Consider the following 18,645-nt stretch of genomic DNA (forward strand, 5'->3'; position numbering starts at 1 on the left):
GTGAAGGCGAACACCTGGAGGGGAGTGGAGAAGTGAGACAAGGAAAGGAAGGTGGACAATAAAGTGTGCAGTCACGCCAGCTGCTACTCTGGGCAACTGGAGCTTTATCATACTTGTAAAGCCAGTGTAAATAAAGCACAGACATCAGCTATCCGAGCCAATGGGTGAGGGTGCTGGGGTATCCATACACCAACTCCTATCAATCATTGGTTGAAGGCTTCTCCCAGGGGTGTGCTAATTCTCCTGAATTTATGGCTTCCAGTTGGCCAGGCCTGGGCCTCCTGGGCCTCCTGGCATTCCCAGCCCAGCTCCACTGCCCGTAACTTATCTTGAATTTCTGGAACAACCCAGTGTTTAATGAGACAAGAACATCTCCCCACCTTACCCCACACTAAGGATAAGCTATTAAAAGAAGTTCTTTCTTCAGAGGCCTTTCTGGTCCTGTAAATTACTATTGCTCTTACTAAGGAGTCATGGAAAGACACAGCTGCACTTACAGAATGAACTATCTCCTTCATTTGTACATTCTGAATAAAACCAAGGACACTGTGTATAGTTAGTATGTGCAAAATAGTAATTGTATTTTTACAGCTCTGGTAATTGTTACACACATACCAAAGAGCAGAGTTTAGTGTTTAATCTCTCAAATGGACTGGAAACAAAAAAAGAAAAATCACTTTACAAGTATTTTAATAAAAATGAGACAAAGAGTTGTAGAATAATGATATCACACAGAAGCCTTAAAAAGAGGTGTTTTTGAGAGCATCACCACATCAATATTTCTGACACTACAAACAATGTGCCTTTAACACCTATATTGTTAACAAAAAAGGTCCTACTTGAGTTAAAAATTCACCATACTCTCAATTCCCTTCTAGTACCAATTACAGCAGCAGAAGGGAAGAAAGAGCAATTAGCACAGTGCTAGGAGTATGACAGTCACTCAAAATTTGTTTAATTGCGCAGGTTGGATGTCATCATACTTGAATTACAGATGAACCAATTAGGCCTGAAATACCAAGTACAGATGAAGATATGTTCAAATGCAATAAAAACAGAGTGCATGAGCAGGCTAAGCTAGGAATTGCTTTCCGAATTCAGGTACCCTGGAGCCATGGAGTCAACTATTTAGGATAAGTAAAGGAAGTACACCCAAGCTCCAATTTACAGTTTGTGGCCCCAAATTAAATTGTAAGTTGCTTGAACTTACTGTTCATTTTTACACTGAAAGTTTTATAAATGGTGGCTTGGGTCTTGGGCCAACTCATAGCAACCTATTCAACCCACAATGTAGATAAACGGTAGAATCAGTTGTACCACAGAATTGCTAAGTTAAAATTTTTGGTGTCCAGGGTGCCATTCTGCATTGCCTGCTCCTCTTGAATTAAGTATCCTCCTGGGTGACCTCAGCCAATGCCACTGGTTTAACCGTCACTCACCAATGACTCCAAAACCTGTATCTCTACTTCACCACCTCTGTTAAAATCTGTATTTTCACTATCAAATGAATGTTCTCACCTAGAATACCCACACACACTTAAAATTTAGCAAGCTCCAAACTAAACTCATTATATATTGCTCTTCCTTCACTTTCTTATACCTGCACCTGCTCCTTTTGCTGTTCACTTCTTCACCATGGTTAGAATCTTCGAGTCATCTCACACCCCACCAACTTCATGAGGCTATGTTTCTGTTTCTCTTTCTAGAACCATCCTCTCCACCAGCCAAGGGCCAGAAAAACTCTTCCGTATTCTTCAAGACCCAGCTCAAATGTTGTCTCCCCTCTGAAGACTCTTTGACTACCTTGATTGCCACAACCCCAGAGCAAGCTGTCAGTATCCCAAAATTTACTCTTTTAGATGTGCTCCCATAACATGTGATTCCTTCTCTGATATTGTACTCCCATTGTAGTCTCATTATTTGCTACACATCTGTCTTTCCCACTGTCAGCTCTTCCAGGACAGGAATTTTCTTATTCTTAAATGTTACTTCCTACAGGCTAGTGTAATACCCAGACAGGGGAAATGGCAGGATTTTGGTAGAGATACTGGACTTGGAATCAGACAACCTGAGATACAAGTCTTAATTTCTCTGAAATTTCTCCTTTATCCAAACAGTAGGATCCTGGGACTTATCTAACCATTTAAAATTATATACCTCCATTTCTCATATGCAATATAAAACCTACTTTCTGTGAAAATAACTTTTCTGGTTCTTTTGCTTGTTTACCACTTAAAATGAGAATTTCTTCATTACATCTCAGAAGGGGCAAAGAGAAGATACAGTTCCTCTAGTAGGTAGAGCAATGGAATTAATATTTCAAGAAGATTTTCTATAATTCTATAGGGTGAGTCATATTTCTTAGCAACAGCTCTAATTCTATGCTTTTAATTACTATTGGGCTATTTTTTTTTCCTACTTCCCTTTTATTTCAGCTGTGTGCATTTCTTCAAATCAGATCTCAGAATGCTAAAGAAGATAATTAACTATGATATTTAAGCCATTTGACTAATGTTGCATCTTACAGAGGGGGAAATGATGATTAAAGTGGGTGGTTTTGTTTTGTTTTGTTTTCAACAATACCGAGTAAAAATTTTGTTAAAGATATTTCTAGAAAGCATCACCGGATCTGTAACTGATTTTCACAGGATGTAAGCAATAGCTATCATTGATGTTATGTTCTATTGAAAGATGCTTTAATAAGATTTCTTTTGAATCACCACTTGAGCATTAATTTTGAGCAACAGGCAAAGAAACATCTTTTTTTCATATTGCTTTTACACTGATTTCTATCTCATAAAGTTATTCGGCTTGCAGGCAATGGAACAAAGGAAGGTTTTATGTGCCAGGACTGTGCTAAGTACTTTAAAAACACCATTACTCCTAATCACAAAGCCCTATAAGGTAACATTTTTATCTACTAAATGGAGAAGTACATGTTCAGAGACTGACTTGCATAAATCACAAAGCTATAAGGGCTGGAGGACTGAAGCCCAGGTTTGACTGACCAACAATCTCACCATTAGCTTTTGGATGAAGAAGATTTTTAAATCCTGTGGAAGAAAGGAAGAAACCTTTTACAGTGCATTTCACAAAATCAAGTAAATGACTAGGTATTGGTTAGGGTGCAGTGAAAGTGGTAGTCTCAGGTTGCTGGTGAGAGTAGAAATGAATATATCCTTTCTGCAAAGCAATCTGGCAAAATTGTCAGAAGCCTTAAAATGATGCAATCTCCTTACCTAGAATTCTATTTTTTGGACTCTATCCTAGCCTGAGAAGATAATCAGAATGTGGTCAAAAATGCATGTATAACTGATAAGATATTTGATTTAAAAAAGAGTCCTTGTTGTATAAAATATATATATGCAGATTAAATGACACAATATCTAGAATTTGCTTCAAAATAATCTGGACCAGGGGAAGGAAAATGGATTCAAACTGAATGATGGATACATGTAAGTTTATTATACCATATCTCTGTATAAAAATACCTAAAAATGTTTATGTAAAAAGATGATTCCATCAAATGTTATTTATTATATATTATATAAAATATAAAATTATAAATTATATTGTAATAAATATATATGATATATAAGTATATAAATAATAAATAAAATTATATATTATAATATTATAATAAATAATGGTGATGGAATTGTTAATTACATATTATGCTGTGGTATTCCATGAGACAAAATATTATGCACCCATTAAAAAGGATGTTTTTGAGAAAAGTTTAGTAATGTGGAAAATTCTCTCAGAATAAAATAAGTATGATATGAAACTAATAAAATTTAATTTCAATTATGTAAAAAGAGTTAAAGGAAGTATATTAAAATGTTAATAGAATTGTGATTTTCTTCTTTATGTTCTTTTGTATTTTTCAGTTTTTTCACAGATACCATTTAAACTAAGAAAAAAAGTTTTTTATATTCAGGGAAAAAAAACAAAAACAAGCAGTTTACAGTTTACAGAGGAAAACAGTCAATCTTTACTTACAACATATTCCTTATTATTATCACTGTCAGAGATGGGTCACTGGTCTGCTCAGCCAACTGAGCTAATCTGACCCAGGTGGCAATTTTTGGTTATATGTAAGAGGTTTTTGGCAGACAGGAGATTGACTCATTGGCTTTGTGATTTACAGTCTATGCCTCTACTGCAAAACACAGCTGCTATAGTTTGAATGTACTCTCCAACACTCATGTTGAAATTTAGTTGCCGTTGTGATGGTATTAAGAGGTGGGACCTTTAAGAGGTGATGAGGCCATGAGGGCTCTGCCCTCATGAATGGATTACTATCATTATTGCAGCAGTAGGTTCCTGGTAAAAAGGATGAGTTTGGCACCCTTCTTCTCTCTTGCTCTCTTGCCCTTCCACCTTCCACCATGGGATGATGCAGCAAGAAGGTCCTCACCAGATGAGGGCCCCACAACTTTAGAACTATATAAAAAAATTATTTACTTTGTAAATTACTCAGTCTGTGACAGAAAGCAGGAGCCCATATGGCCATGACCCAGGGAGGCCCAGGCAGGCAAAAACCCTAAACAGCCCTCCACCACACCTGCAGAGAAGGCAGGAACCGGCACCACTGTGACTGGGGGGATGGCCCACAACAGCCACCTCCACAGCTTCTACTGCTGCAAGGACAGCTTGCTACCAGAGTAGCAGCCATGACCACCATGCAGGTGGCCCGCTGCACATTTGACTGCATTGATGCAAGGAGAGTCACTAGAGAATCCTGGGGAAAAAAAGGAGGAAGTCTTTCTCCTCAAAGTCCACTTTAGAGTAATAGAAGAAACAAATAATCTACCAGATGACCAGAAATCAATGTAGAGATACTAGAACTACAAAAACAAACAAACAAACAAACAACAACAAAAACAAGTAAATATGACACCACCAAAGGAATATAGAAATTCTTAAGTACCAGACCCTATAGAACAGGAAACACTTAAAATGACTGAAAAGGAATTCTGAGTAACAATCTTAAGGAAAGTCAATGAGATAAGAGAAAACTCAGCTGGACAACACAATGAAATGAGAAAAAATATCCAGTAGAGGAAGGAGGAAATTTACAAAAAGATTAGTACCTTAAAAAAGAATGTAGCAGAATTCCTGGAACTGAAGGGCTCATTCAATGAAATAAAAACACAACCAAAAGCTTAAACAGCAGATTAAAGTAAGCAGAATAAAGAATATCTGATCTAAAAGACAGTCTTTATGAAATAACCCAGGGAGACAAAACAAAGGAAAAAAGAATTTTAAAAAATGAAGAAAGTCTAAGGGAGCTAGCAGACAACCTTAAGTACACAAACATCCAAATCCTGGGTGTTCCAGAAGGGGAGGAGAAGGGTGAAGGCATTGAAAATTTATTCGAGTAAACAGTAACAGAAAACTTCCCAGATATAGTGATAAACACACACTTTCAGATCCATGAACTTCAAAAATCCCCAAACATATTCAATCCAAAAAGATCCTTTTTAAGACAAATTATAGTGAAATTGGCAAAGCTCAGAGACAAAGAGGTAATCTTAAAAGCAGCAACAGAAAAGTGTCAAGTCACTTATAAAGGAGTCCCCATCAGACTAACAGCAGACTTCTCAACTAAAACTCTATAGGCAAGAAGAAAATGAGATGACATATGCAAAATACTAAAAGAGAAACCTGCCAGCCAAGAATACTACAGCCAGCAAATCTATCCTTCAGAAATTAGAGAGAAATAGTGTATTTCCCAGTCAAACAAAAACTGTGGGAGTTTATCACCATACAACCAGCCCTGCAAGAAATTCTCAAGAAAGTCATGCATCTGGAATCTGAAAAATAACAATCACTATCACGAATACAAAAAAAAGAACAAAACCCACTGGTAAAACACAAATGCAAATAAGAAAGAAAAAAATAACTAAATCTTACCACCTCAAAAAGTAACAAACATTGAAGATGAATAATAAAAGGGGAGGAAAAGAACAAAAGATACTTAAAACATCTAAACAAAAAAGTGATAAAATGCCAAGAGTAAAACAACTCTTCAGTAACAACCCTAAGTGTAAATGGATTAAACTCCCCACTCAAAAGATACAGATTGATGGACTGGATTAAAAAGCCAGACCCAACTATACGCTGTCTTCAAGAGACTCACCTCAACTGTAAAGATGCACACAGACTAATAGTGAAGGGATGGAAAAAGATATACCATGCAAATGGAAACCAAAAATAAGCAGGAGCAGCTATTTTTATATCAGATAAAATAGACTTTAAACTAAAAACCATAAAAAGAGACAAAGAAGGCCATTATATAATGATAAAGGGATCTATCCAGCAAGAAAAAATAATCATAAATATATATGTACCCAACACTGGTTCACCCAGATATATAAAGCAAAAACTACTAGACCTAAAGAAAGAGATAGACCCAAACATGATGATAGTGGGAGACCTGAGCATTCCTCTCTAAGCATTGGACATATCATCCAGGCAACAAATCAACATAGAAACACAGAATTTAAACAACATTTTAGACCAATTGGACATGGCAAGTATCTACAGAACATTTCATCCAATGACTACAGAATACACATTCTTCTTGTCAGCACATGGAACGTTCAACAGGATAGACCATATGTTAGGTCACAAATCAAGTCTCAACAACTTTATAAAAATCTATATCATCTCAAGTATCTTTTAAGATCAAAACGGATTAAAACTAGAAATTGATAACAAGTGAAACTCAGAACATGATACAAATACATGGAAATTAAACAACAGGCCCCTGAATGAACTACGGGTCCAAGAAGAAATTAAACAGGAAATCAAAAAATTTCTGGAAACCAACAATAATAAAGACGCATCATATCAAAACCTGTGGGATAGGCTGACCCGTGGCTCACTCGGTAGAGTGAGGTGCTGATAACACCAAGGCCACGGGTTCAGATCCTATATAGGGATGGCCAGTTTGCTCACTGGCTGAGTGTGGTGCTGACAACACCAGGCCAAGGGTTGAGATCCCCTTACCGGTCATCTTTAAAAAAAAAAAAAAAAACCTGTGGGATACTGTAAAAGCAGTATTAAGAGGAAAGTTTACTGCAATGAATTCGGGAGAGTGCGGTGCTGATAACACCAAGGCCACGGGTTCGGATCTCATATAGGGATGGCCGGTTGGCTCACTGGCTGAGCGTGGTGCTGACAACACCAGGCCAAGGGTTGAGATCCCCTTACCGGTCATCTTTAAAAAAAAAAAAAAAAACCTGTGGGATACTGTAAAAGCAGTATTAAGAGGAAAGTTTACTGCAATGAATGCTTACATCAAAAGAATAGAAAGATTTTGAATAAAAAACCTAATGCCACACCTCTAAGAACTAGAAAAACAAGAACAATCCAATCCCAAAGTTAGTAGATGGAAAGAAATAAAGACCAGAGCAGAACTAAATGATATGGAAATCCAAAAAGCTATTCAAAAGATCATTGAAAGAAAAAGTTGGTTTTTCAAGAAGATAAACAAAATAGAAAAAACCATTAGCTAGATTAACAACAACAACAACAAAACAACAAAAACACAAAAATCAGAAATGAAAAAGGAGATGTTACAATCAATATCACAGAAATACAAAAACTCTTTAGAGGCTACTACAAACTATATGCCAACAAATTGGAAAACCTGGAAGAAACAGAAAAATTTCTGGACACACAAACTACTGAGACTGAACCAAGAAGAAATGGAAAGCCTGAACAGACCAATAACAAGCAATGAGATGGAAGAAGTAATCAGCAGTCTCCCAACAAAGAAAAAACCAGGACCAGATGGCTTTATTGCTGAATTCCACCAAACCTTTAAAGACAAATTAATACAAATTCTCTTCAAACTATTCCAAAAAACTGAAACTGAGGCCACCCTCCCAAACTCATTCTATGAGACCAGCATCATCTTGATACCAAAACCAGACAAAGATACAACAAAAAAAAGAAAACTATAGGCCGATATCTCTGATGAACATAGACCCCAAAATCCTAAACAAAATACTAGCAATCAGAATACAACACCACATCCCCCAAAATTATACACCACGATCACGTGGGATTCATTTCAGGGATACAAGGACGGTTCAACATATACAAGTCAATAAATGTGATACACCACATCAACAAAATCAAGGATAAAAACCATATTATTTTCTCAATAAACACAGAAAAAGCATTTGAAAAAAACTCAACATCCCTTCATAATAAAGCCTCTCAGCAAATTAGATATAGAAGGAAAGTATCTCAACACAATAAAAGCCATTTATGATAAGCCCACTGCCAATTATCATCCTGATGGGACAGGAACAAACCAGACAAGGATGCCCATTCTCACCACTCCTATTTAACATTGTATTTATTGGAAGTACTAGCCAAAGAAATCAGGCAAGAGAAAGAAATCAAGGGCATCCAGATTGGGAAGGATGAAGTCAAACTGTCCCTGTTTGCAGATGGCATGATCCTATATATAGAAAAACCTAGATGCTACCAAAAACTCTTAGAGCTGATTAACAATTTCAGTAATGTTCCAGGATACAAAATCAATGCCCTCAAATCAGTAGCATTTATATTCTCCAATAATAAACCATCAGAAAAAGAAGTCAAGAAAGTAAGCCCATTTACAATAGTCAGCAAAAAAATAAAATACCTAGGAATCAATTTAACCAAGGAGGTGAAAGATCTGTACAAGAACTACGAATCACTACTGAAAGAAATCAAAGACACAAAAAGGTGGAAAGACATTGTATGTACTTGGATTGGAAAAATCAACGTTGTGAAAATATCCATACTTCCCAAAGCAATCTACAGATTCAATGTAATCCCCATCGAAATACCAGTGACTAAAACAATCATAACATTCATATGGAACAAAAAAAGACCCCAAATAGCCAAAGTTGTCATGAGTAAAGAATAAATAAATAAAGCTGGGGACATTACACTACCTGACTTCAGATTATACTATAAAGCTATAGTAACCCAGACTACATGGTATTGGCATAAAAACAGACACTCGGACTAATGAAACCAAATAGAGAACCCAGAAATCAACCCACACACTTATAGACAACTGATCTTTGACAAAGGCAAGAAGAACACACATTGGGGAAAAGACTGCCTCTTCTACATATGGTGCTGGGAAAATTGGACATCCACATGCAGAAGAATGAAACTAGTCCTGCACCTCTCACCATATACCAAAATCAACTTAAAATGGATTAAAGACTTAAATATAAGACCTGAAACTATAAAACTCCTAGAAGTAAACATAGGGGAAACACTTCAGTAAGTATGACTGGGCAAAGATTTTATGAATAAGACCCCAAAAGCACAAGCAAGTACATAAATAAATGGGATTATATCAAACTAAAAAGCTTCTGCACAGCAAAAAAGAGAGAGAGAGAGAGGAAAGACAACCCTCAGAATGGGAGAAAATATTTGCAAACTACACATCCAACAAGGGATGAATATCCAGAATATACAAGGAACTCAAACAACCTAACAGTAAAAAGACAAATAACCCAATTAAAAAAATGGGCAAAGGAGCTGAATAGAAATTTCTCAAAGGAAGACATTCAATTGGCCAACAGGTACTTTAAAAAATGCTCAAAATCACTAATCATTAGAAAAATGCAAATTAAAACCACATTGAGATATCATCTCACCTCAGACTGGCTATAATAAAAAAGACTGAAAATAACAGATGCTGGTGAGGATGTAGAGAAAGGGGAGTTCTCCTACACCATTGGTGGGACTGTAAATTAGTAAAGCCATTATGGAAAACTGTATGGAGGTTTCTCGAACACCTATAGATAGATCTACCATCTGATCCAGCAATCCCACTTCTGGGTATATACCCAAAGGAATGGAAATCATCATGTCAAAGAGACAAATGCACTCCCATGTTCATTGCAGCTCTATTTACAATAGCCAAGATATGGAATCAACCTAAACATCCATTGACAGATGACTGGATATGGAAAATGTGGTATATATACACAGTGGAATACTACTCAGCCATAAAAAAGAATGAAATTCTGCCATTCATATCAACATGGATAGGCTTGGAGAAACTATGTTAAGTGAAATAAGCCAGGCACAGAGGGAAAAATACCGCGTGTCCTTACTCATAACTGGAAACTAAGAGAAAGAAGGAAGGGAAAAAAAAGACCACAGTAGTGTATTGGACTTGCAGAGGGAGAGAACAGAACTAAGGCTTGGGGTGGGACTGGGGGAGAGGGGTTGGGGAGAGGTTAAGTGGGGACACATGGAAAAATTGCAATCTGAGGTGGTGGGCATGCTGATTATATTGATCTGATAATCACAAATATGTACAATCAAATAAATAAATAAATAAAATTACCCAGTCTGTGGTATTCTGATATAGCAACACAAAACAGACTAAGACAACAGCCATTTGTGTTTGAGACATATTTCTATTGTCAAGGAGTGATGGTGAAGTTAATAGCTCTGCTTTACTTCTGTGAGTGCTTTGGAATTTTTTTTTTCTTTTAATAAATCTATTTATGTTGTCACATATTCATGCATTAAGCATTTAGTAAGAGCCTGCTCTGAGCCAGGCACCATGCTAGGCTTGGTTTATAAGAGGAAGATAACAAGGTGTCTACCCCTAAGGAAACTCAGTCTAATGAAAAAGGTAGAGTGTGGCTAGTTATTACATCATGTAGTAAAAGTCTGTGGCAGAGAAAACTCAGGATAAACTCCACCATTTACATAATGAAAACTGTTAAGTGCAGAAAAAAAAGATAAATTTGACTACATTGACAAAGTATTGTCTTGTAAGAAAACACCAGACACAATATCAAAATATAAATAACAAACTGAAAATAATCTTGCAATGTATTACAGACAAAGGGTCAATATCCTTAATATTTAAAAAAAGTTTTTTATATTGAGGGAGGGAAAGGGGGACCAAAAATCCTAGAAAAATGGACACAATACATGAACAAGCAATTCACTAAAAATGCATGTAAAAAATGACCCTTAAATATCTGAGGGTACTTCAGTTTGCAGAAAAACAGAATTGAGAGATAATACTAATCTTTCCATGAACTTTTTGAAGTACTCTTGTATTTTTACAAGTTCAACTTCATTCATAATAAGAGAAATGCAAATTAAAACTACACTGAGATACCATTTCTTATCCATCAGTTCCGCAAAGAATCAAAAGCTTGACATTCCGGTGGTGAGGCTATGGAGAAAAAGTGTCACACGCCAGTGGGCATACAAAATGGCATACGACCTCTCTGGAAGGGAATTTGGCAATATTTAACAAAATTATATATGCATTTACCCTTTCACCCAACAATTACATTTTTAAGAATTTACTCTGAAGATACACTTCCAAAAATATGAAAATACTAACACACAAGGTTAGTACTGCAGCATTACTTGTAAATATTGGAACTACCGAAATGCTCAAATATTGGAAAATGGTAGAATAAACTATAGTATTTAAACACAATAGAATGCCATGAGACTATAACGAAGTGAGGAAGATCTCTATAAAATGACACGAAGTGATTTCCAGAACATGATGTTCAGACAAAAAAAAAGAGAATTACAGCAGTCCCCACCGCGACCTGTGATTTCGCTTTCTGCAGCTTCAGTTACCCTCGGTAAATGGCTGTCCGAAAATATTCTAAAGAAAACTCCAGAAATAAACAATCCATAAGTTTTCGATTGCACACTGTTCTGCGTAGCATGATGAAATCTCAGACCATCCTGGGTGAATCTTCTCTTTCTCCAACATGTGCACGCTGTAGACACCACCCGCCCCTTAGTCACTCAGTAGCTGTCTCCATTACAAGATAGATTGTCACAGTATCACCTGTGTTCATGTAACTCTTAATTTTATTTCATAATGGCCCCAAAGCGCACAAGTAATGATGCTGGCAATGTGGCTATGCCAGAGAGTCCTTTAAGTGAAAAGGTGAAAGTCCATGACCTGATAAGTGAAGCAGAAACATCATAAGGTGAGGTTGCTAAGATCTATGCTAAGAACAAATCCTCTAGCCATGAAATTGTGAAGAAGGAAAAAGAAATCTGTGAATAGTATACACAGGGTTTGGTACTATGCATGGTTTCAGACATTCACTGGGGGTCTTGCAATGTATCCCCTACAGAAGGATAAGGGGGACTACTATATAGCATAAAACCTTTTGTATAAGAAAGGAGAAATGAAAAAATATACAAATCTGCTTATTTTGGCAAAAAGAAATGCAGAAAGTATAAACAAGAATGCAATTTGTTACCTACAAAGGGTGGGGCAGAAAGGGGAAAAAGGGATAGGGGAGAGTTGAGTACATATTTTGCATGCAACATTTAGACTTTAGGAAGCATGTTAATGTTTCACATATTCAGAAAATAAAATTACATCCTGGACTAGATGGGAAAAAACATGCTATGCAAGGAAATTATTGGGACAATTAACAAAATTGGCATACGGACTAGATTAACTGTACTGTGGTTATGGAAAAGGATACCCTTGTTTCTAGGGAATATATACTGAAGTATTAAGGAGCATGACATTTCAACCTTTTAAAAGATGGAAAAATAAATGTGTGCATGATCACATGCTTGTATATGAATACATATGTATATATATAACATTTACATATAATTTAAAAAATGACAAAATATTAAAAATTGGTGAATCTATTACTCTTGCAGATTTTCTGTAAAATTGATAGTATTTCAAAATAAAAAGTTTTAAAAACATGACCTGGACTTAAAGCACTATTAACAAACTCAAATCAATATTGGGATGATAAACTACTGGGGCTTTCAGGTATACCTATGACGGATTTGCCTATTTATTTGATTGTTTCATTGTTTACTTTATGGTAAAACATTTTAATAAATTTAAAATGGATGTCTTCATTTCATGAGTCACTTTTCCAGACTATCAAAGGACCAACAGGAATGAGGTTGTGCCCCTCTCATCCTATTAAGCAATGGCTTTTTGCCTCTTTTTGCTGAGTCAGATATATCACATAGTTCAAATGCACTAACAGGTAGACTGAAGTTCATTCATATGCTTATAGTATAGACAATACTGATTTTTTAAATTAAATATAACAAACATGGAACACTCAAAATTAAGCAGGCAATGTGATCAAGGGCACTCATGCACTTGTTCTGGGTATTTGCATATGAACCATCAGGATTGCACAGCAGCTCTGAGGCAGAACAAAGTGTGGCGTGGGCCAGCCACAGCCCAGTATCCCTTGCACCTCTTTTGCTAATCAACTATAACGTGCAATCACCAGCCAAGAGCTCTTTGAAAATCACTTTACCACTTCTGATGTCAAGGCACCACACAGATTAAATATCCTTTTATTTGACCCAAACTGAGCAATAACATTTAAAACACACATTGGAAAGCAGTGTAGCTATCCCTCAAAATAGGCAATGATGGTTTAATTAAGAGGTTGACAAAGCAGATATGGAAAAATCAGGATTTCAAGATAAGTACCAGGGTGAGCATATACCTTAATATGGGGACTAAAATACTTGGCTATACAATCTGGGGTTTTAATTTAAAAATTTTTGTTGGTAGTCATGCCAAAAGTAATTGAAGAAACATATACCTAATTGTTGACAGGTTGTATCTGGGGATAGGGTTACACGGAAACATACATATTTTGATAAGTATTTTAATGTCTGAATTTTGAAGAATAAATATGCATAGCTTTTACAATTTAAAAAGAGCTAAAATCATATCTAGTGGTCTGACTCGGTAAAGATGTACAAATGTGCATGGCAATAGCAAGCTATGTGAACTGGCTTTATAGAGATCAAACTAAAATTCTAGTATTTTCAGACCTAACTAACAAACATTAAGTTCAAAATTATTAAAGAAAATGAGATTAGCAAATGATGAAATGTGGACATTTTTCATTCAAGAATATGGAAGTTCTTTGGACTCAAGAAACCAAATCTTTATTATGTAAAACTTTTATAATAATCTTAGTGGTAGTTAGCTTTAAAAATCCACAAAATACTATGAATTAAATGTGTAACAGATATAAAAAAAGGACATCAAATTATCTGGGAAGAAAGTTGCTTTCTGTCTGGAGCCATTAGAGCCCGGCTGCCTGTCTGTCCGGAGCCAAAAGAGCCAGCCCAGCTATTGCCTCGAGGCCTCAGAGCCTTGTTTGCTGTTATCTTCCGTCCCTCCCCATCCTGTGCACTATGGGTGTAGGTAACTTTGCAACTTGCCATAGATAACGGGAATTTTCCATTTACCAGAACAACCCGCCCTGTGGTTTTCTCAGTAAACCATCTGCTGCTCATTTCCTTATCTACTGATTCCCTCCTGCTGTCTATATAAACTGTGCCCTTCTGGCTAATAAACGAGACTTGATCAGAATCCTGTCTGGTCTCCATTTCTCGCGTCTCTTGTCCCATCCAATTCCCACTCCCCCCTCCAGGGTCTGCATTGAATATCCCACGGGTCGGGACAGCTTTCAAGTATTATACATTTCCAGAGAAAAGTTTTACACTGGGAGACTATTTTTTTACTCAGAGGATTTTTCTCTTTATTAAAACATAAAACATTTTATTTCTTCTTGAACTTTTATACATAAAATTTATCAAATTGGTAATTTCTATAGTAACAAACTAAACCAGGTGAAATATGGAAAGCAATTTACATATGATTGGAAGGCTAATTATGGTATTATTGCATAGGTTAGCAATTTATTTCAAAACTACACTAACTTCTTAATTTTAGATTTGCACTTGCATCATCCTAACTGTGTCTAATGGTGGAAGCACCACCTTGTGGCAAAAGTAATTCAGCTTCTGAATTACAGAAGTCTGGACTGTTACCCAGAGAGGGGAGAACATTCAGTGGGCTTCCAAGATACTAATGATATTCTATTTGTTGACCTGAATAGCGATTCCACAAGTGCTCTCTTTATAATTGTTAAATTGTATGGCGTTTCTGTATTTATTTCGCCATTTTAACAGTTTAGAAAAAAAATATTTTATATGTACCTGAATTAAAGGTCACATGCCTAAATGCTTGAATTTTCTAAGCAAGAGTTATGATTCCTAGAATTGCCTAGAGCTACAATGCATTCCTAACCATGTAAGTGTATTTTTATGACAGAAAACAAAACACCAGAAAGAGATTTATTCTTTGGTGAGCATGGAAGGATTTTCTACAAATGTTTTCCTCCAAATGTTTTCATTGCTTCTCTCTCACAGCCTCCAAGAGCCAACTGCAGGTGCTCTGGAATCTTCTTAAAGACTTTTACATACCTATACCAACAGGTCAGAATAGTATTACAAAAAAAAACCCCCCACACACAACCAAAAAAACAACAGATTTTGCTGCATCAATACAGAATATCAAGGATATGTGGCACATTTAACTATGCAGCAATATTTAATCAAAAGGTTTTCCTCTCACATTTTATTTATCTTATTTCCAGGGCCTGGCACACACTATCTACAAAATGACCTGATTAGTTTAAGAGATTTCCACCCTCTGTAACTGCTATGGAATCACTTTCCTCACCAGCTAAGTGCATCACATCTAGTACCTCTTTTCACACCCAGAGCAATTTTCTTAAAGGGAGAAAGCCTTATTCCTTTTCCCCAGGAGCCTGTCAGGATACTTTTGTGAACATTTCCACACTGTCACCCTTACCCAGGCACATCCAACAGGCAGAGGAGAGGAGCCAGTAGCAGTGGCTGCCCTGTAGCCCAATCCCAGCCAGCCTGCCACATGCAGGGGTGGCAGTGCCTCATCCAGAGGACTGCCTCCCAGACCACCTCCCATTCCATCACTGACAGCAACGCTCACCCCGACTTCACTTCTGCTTTGTTCAAAACAGTAAAGGTGTGGGCAGGTCTGCCTGAGCATATTTCTCAGGATAAGGCCTTCTGCCGAGTTAGTGCTAACTGCTCAAGTTAGGTACAGAAAGTCCTTTTTAAAGAAACTAATTAAAATGTTATACTGTGATTTTTGACTTAGGCCATTTCAAAGATGCTATAATATAGAAGCAGCCCCTATCCAAATTCTGTCTCTTATAAGTTGACACATTCTAGTTATGATTATTCTGATGGCCATGAATATTGTTCAGTCAAGTGTTTGTTTCTACCTATGAAGAAATGTCAGGCTGTTGTACTGCCAAGATCCATAATTTCCTTAAAGAGTCTTTAAATATAGCTGTCTCATGAGATTAAAAGAAGGGATACTCTCAGGGGTCTTTTTACAGAGTCTTAAAGAGGAGAATGGGATTATTTAACTTAAATCAGAAGATGTCAAATTCTTATTTCCCCCTTAAAACAAGTTAGAAAAGGGGCCGGCCCGGTGGCGCACTGCTACAGTGCGCCGCTTGAGAGCGCGGTGGCGCTCCCGCCGAGGGTTCGGATGCCACATACAGACTGGTTCCCGCTCACTGGCTGAGCGAGGTGCGGGCGCAACACCGAGGGTTGTGATCCCGTTGCCGGTCCCGGTCCGGTACGGGCGTGACACTGAGGGTTGCGATCCGTTGCCGGACACGAAAAAAGACAAAAAGGAAAAAAAAAAAAAAAACAAGTTAGAAAAGACAAACTTAACATGAGCTGCTTCACTAAGATTTCTGGAATTGCCCATTCAGAAATGTTTTATAGGAACCAAATTTAAGACAAAATATTATTAATGAGAAATCTTAGCATCAATATTCCATGGAAGTTATATTTCAATATTTTAATCTAATATAACCATAAGGTTCAACAGACCACTCTAAAAAAGTTCTTCGATACTTTCAAGATGATATAGTTAAAATTTTTTTTTTTTCCTTTTTTGTGACCGGTAACGGGATCGCAACCCTCAGTGTCGCGCCCGTACCGCGACTGGCAACAGGATCACAACCCTCGGTGTCGCGCCCGCACCACGCTCAACCAGTGAGCGGACCGGTCTCTATATGGGATCCGAACCCTCGGCGGGAGCGCCGCTGCGCTCCCAAGCGCCGCACTCTACTGAGTGCGCCACCGGGCCAGCCCTATAGTTAAAAATTTTTAACCCCTTTCCTCCTAGAAATGAGACAGAGAGGAAAAGAGAGAGAGAGAGAGAGAGAGAGAACAAATAATGATAAGAGAATAATAGAGAAAATTACTACCACTGGAAGGGAAGAGAATTTTTTGAAATCTTCGCTACGACTAAAATCAAAAACAGTAATTTTAACACACTGTTCTATTTTTTAATAAAAATTTACATCTACTTATTCAAAATATAAGGTACATCTTATCATTCAAAGTCTTAGTGGCTGATACTATAACAAACATTTAGGAAAAAACCCACATACTTAGTAACAAACAGTAAGCTTAGGCACAGTTTCACATAGATTGCTTTATCTTCAGGAAATTCAGAACCTCTAAAAATTATTAAAATTATAAAGAGGTTAAATTTTATAAGCTCCTTCACTGAACTTTGGCTAACTGTAACATTAAAATACTAAAATAGTCTTTGACCATGAAGCAGAAATGTATAATGGTGGATTTATTTTAATCCTTTCTCAAAAATGATATTTAAACAAAGCTCTTACTACTCATTAACATACAAACTAATAAATCTCAGGAAAATAAACATTCTAAATGTTACAGAGCATCCCATGTAATGGTAACAACCAGATTAAAAAATAAGGAGAACCAATACTATTATGTCTGTCTTTGAGCTGGAAAACTTCTTCAGCAATGGAGTCATGTTCAGGAAATAATATTCAAAAATACTAATTCTTAAACAGTTTTTCTGTTATTTAGATCTTTCTCAAATTCTTTAGTTAACAGCAATACTTAAAAAGTCTTTAACTATAAACTCTCATCTTGCAATGCTTTGATTTTTCCTGAATCTTGAAAATTTCCAGGTGTCATTAAATATATTATCTTTTGCTTCTTCTTAAAGAACTCATGTTCATAAAAGGGTCATCATCGTCGTCCTGAAATGACATATAAATGTTATGTTACTATTGTTCCATGCTTCACTGGGAAAGGAGAAGTTCTCATGGGCAAAACAGTACCAGTGAGAGTCATCTTCTCCTTTCACATATGGTAGACTTTACTTTTCTATTCCTTTATAAGTGTGAATATATAAGTCCAATTAAATTCTTAGTGAGCATTAAAAGTGAATATTTTTGGCTGTGTAGTGGCTGGTATTAAAAAACTAAACAAAAAATAAAAATTTATCCTATGAATGTGTGTATGCATATATACCTAAAACATATACCATACACATTTCCCTCAATTATTATTTTGTGGGGGTGGGGGTGATTGGCCGGTACAGGGATTGAACCCTGGACCTTGGTGTTACCAGTACTATGCTCTAACCAACTGAGCTAACCAGCCAGCCCACTTCTCTCAATTGTTAACTTTAATAAAGGCAAGTAAGACGTGGGTAAGCCAGAAAAAAAAAAATACTCCTCAAATCACTTCTATTTGGTTTTTGAGTAGGGTTTTTTCCATTTACATTTTACTGTGGTACATCTGCTGTTCTGGAAATTCACAGCCAAAAAATAATGAAGCCATATGGAGAAGAGCTAACTCAGAAACACCTGTAATTTTTACTTTCCATTACCCATTTAATGGTAGAAATAGATATCTACTCTCAGGATG

General features: G+C 36.6%; 1 protein-coding gene across 1 annotated transcript in view; it reads right to left on the reverse strand.

Annotated features, from left to right (window-relative positions):
- The window catches only part of MRE11A (MRE11 meiotic recombination 11 homolog A (S. cerevisiae)), a 100,130-nt gene that overhangs the window by 13,589 nt on the left and 67,896 nt on the right, over positions 1 to 18,645 (reverse strand). Inside the window, exon 20 of the mRNA XM_008572479.1 lies at positions 17,216 to 17,972. Coding sequence (XP_008570701.1) covers positions 17,916 to 17,972 — 57 coding nt within the window. The 3' untranslated portion in view covers positions 17,216 to 17,915. Of the gene's footprint in view, positions 17,973 to 18,645 lie in introns of the transcript that reaches the window.

Source organism: Galeopterus variegatus, unplaced genomic scaffold, assembly GCF_000696425.1.
Source record: "Galeopterus variegatus unplaced genomic scaffold, G_variegatus-3.0.2 Scaffold791, whole genome shotgun sequence".
NCBI classification, from domain to species: Eukaryota; Metazoa; Chordata; class Mammalia; order Dermoptera; family Cynocephalidae; genus Galeopterus; species Galeopterus variegatus.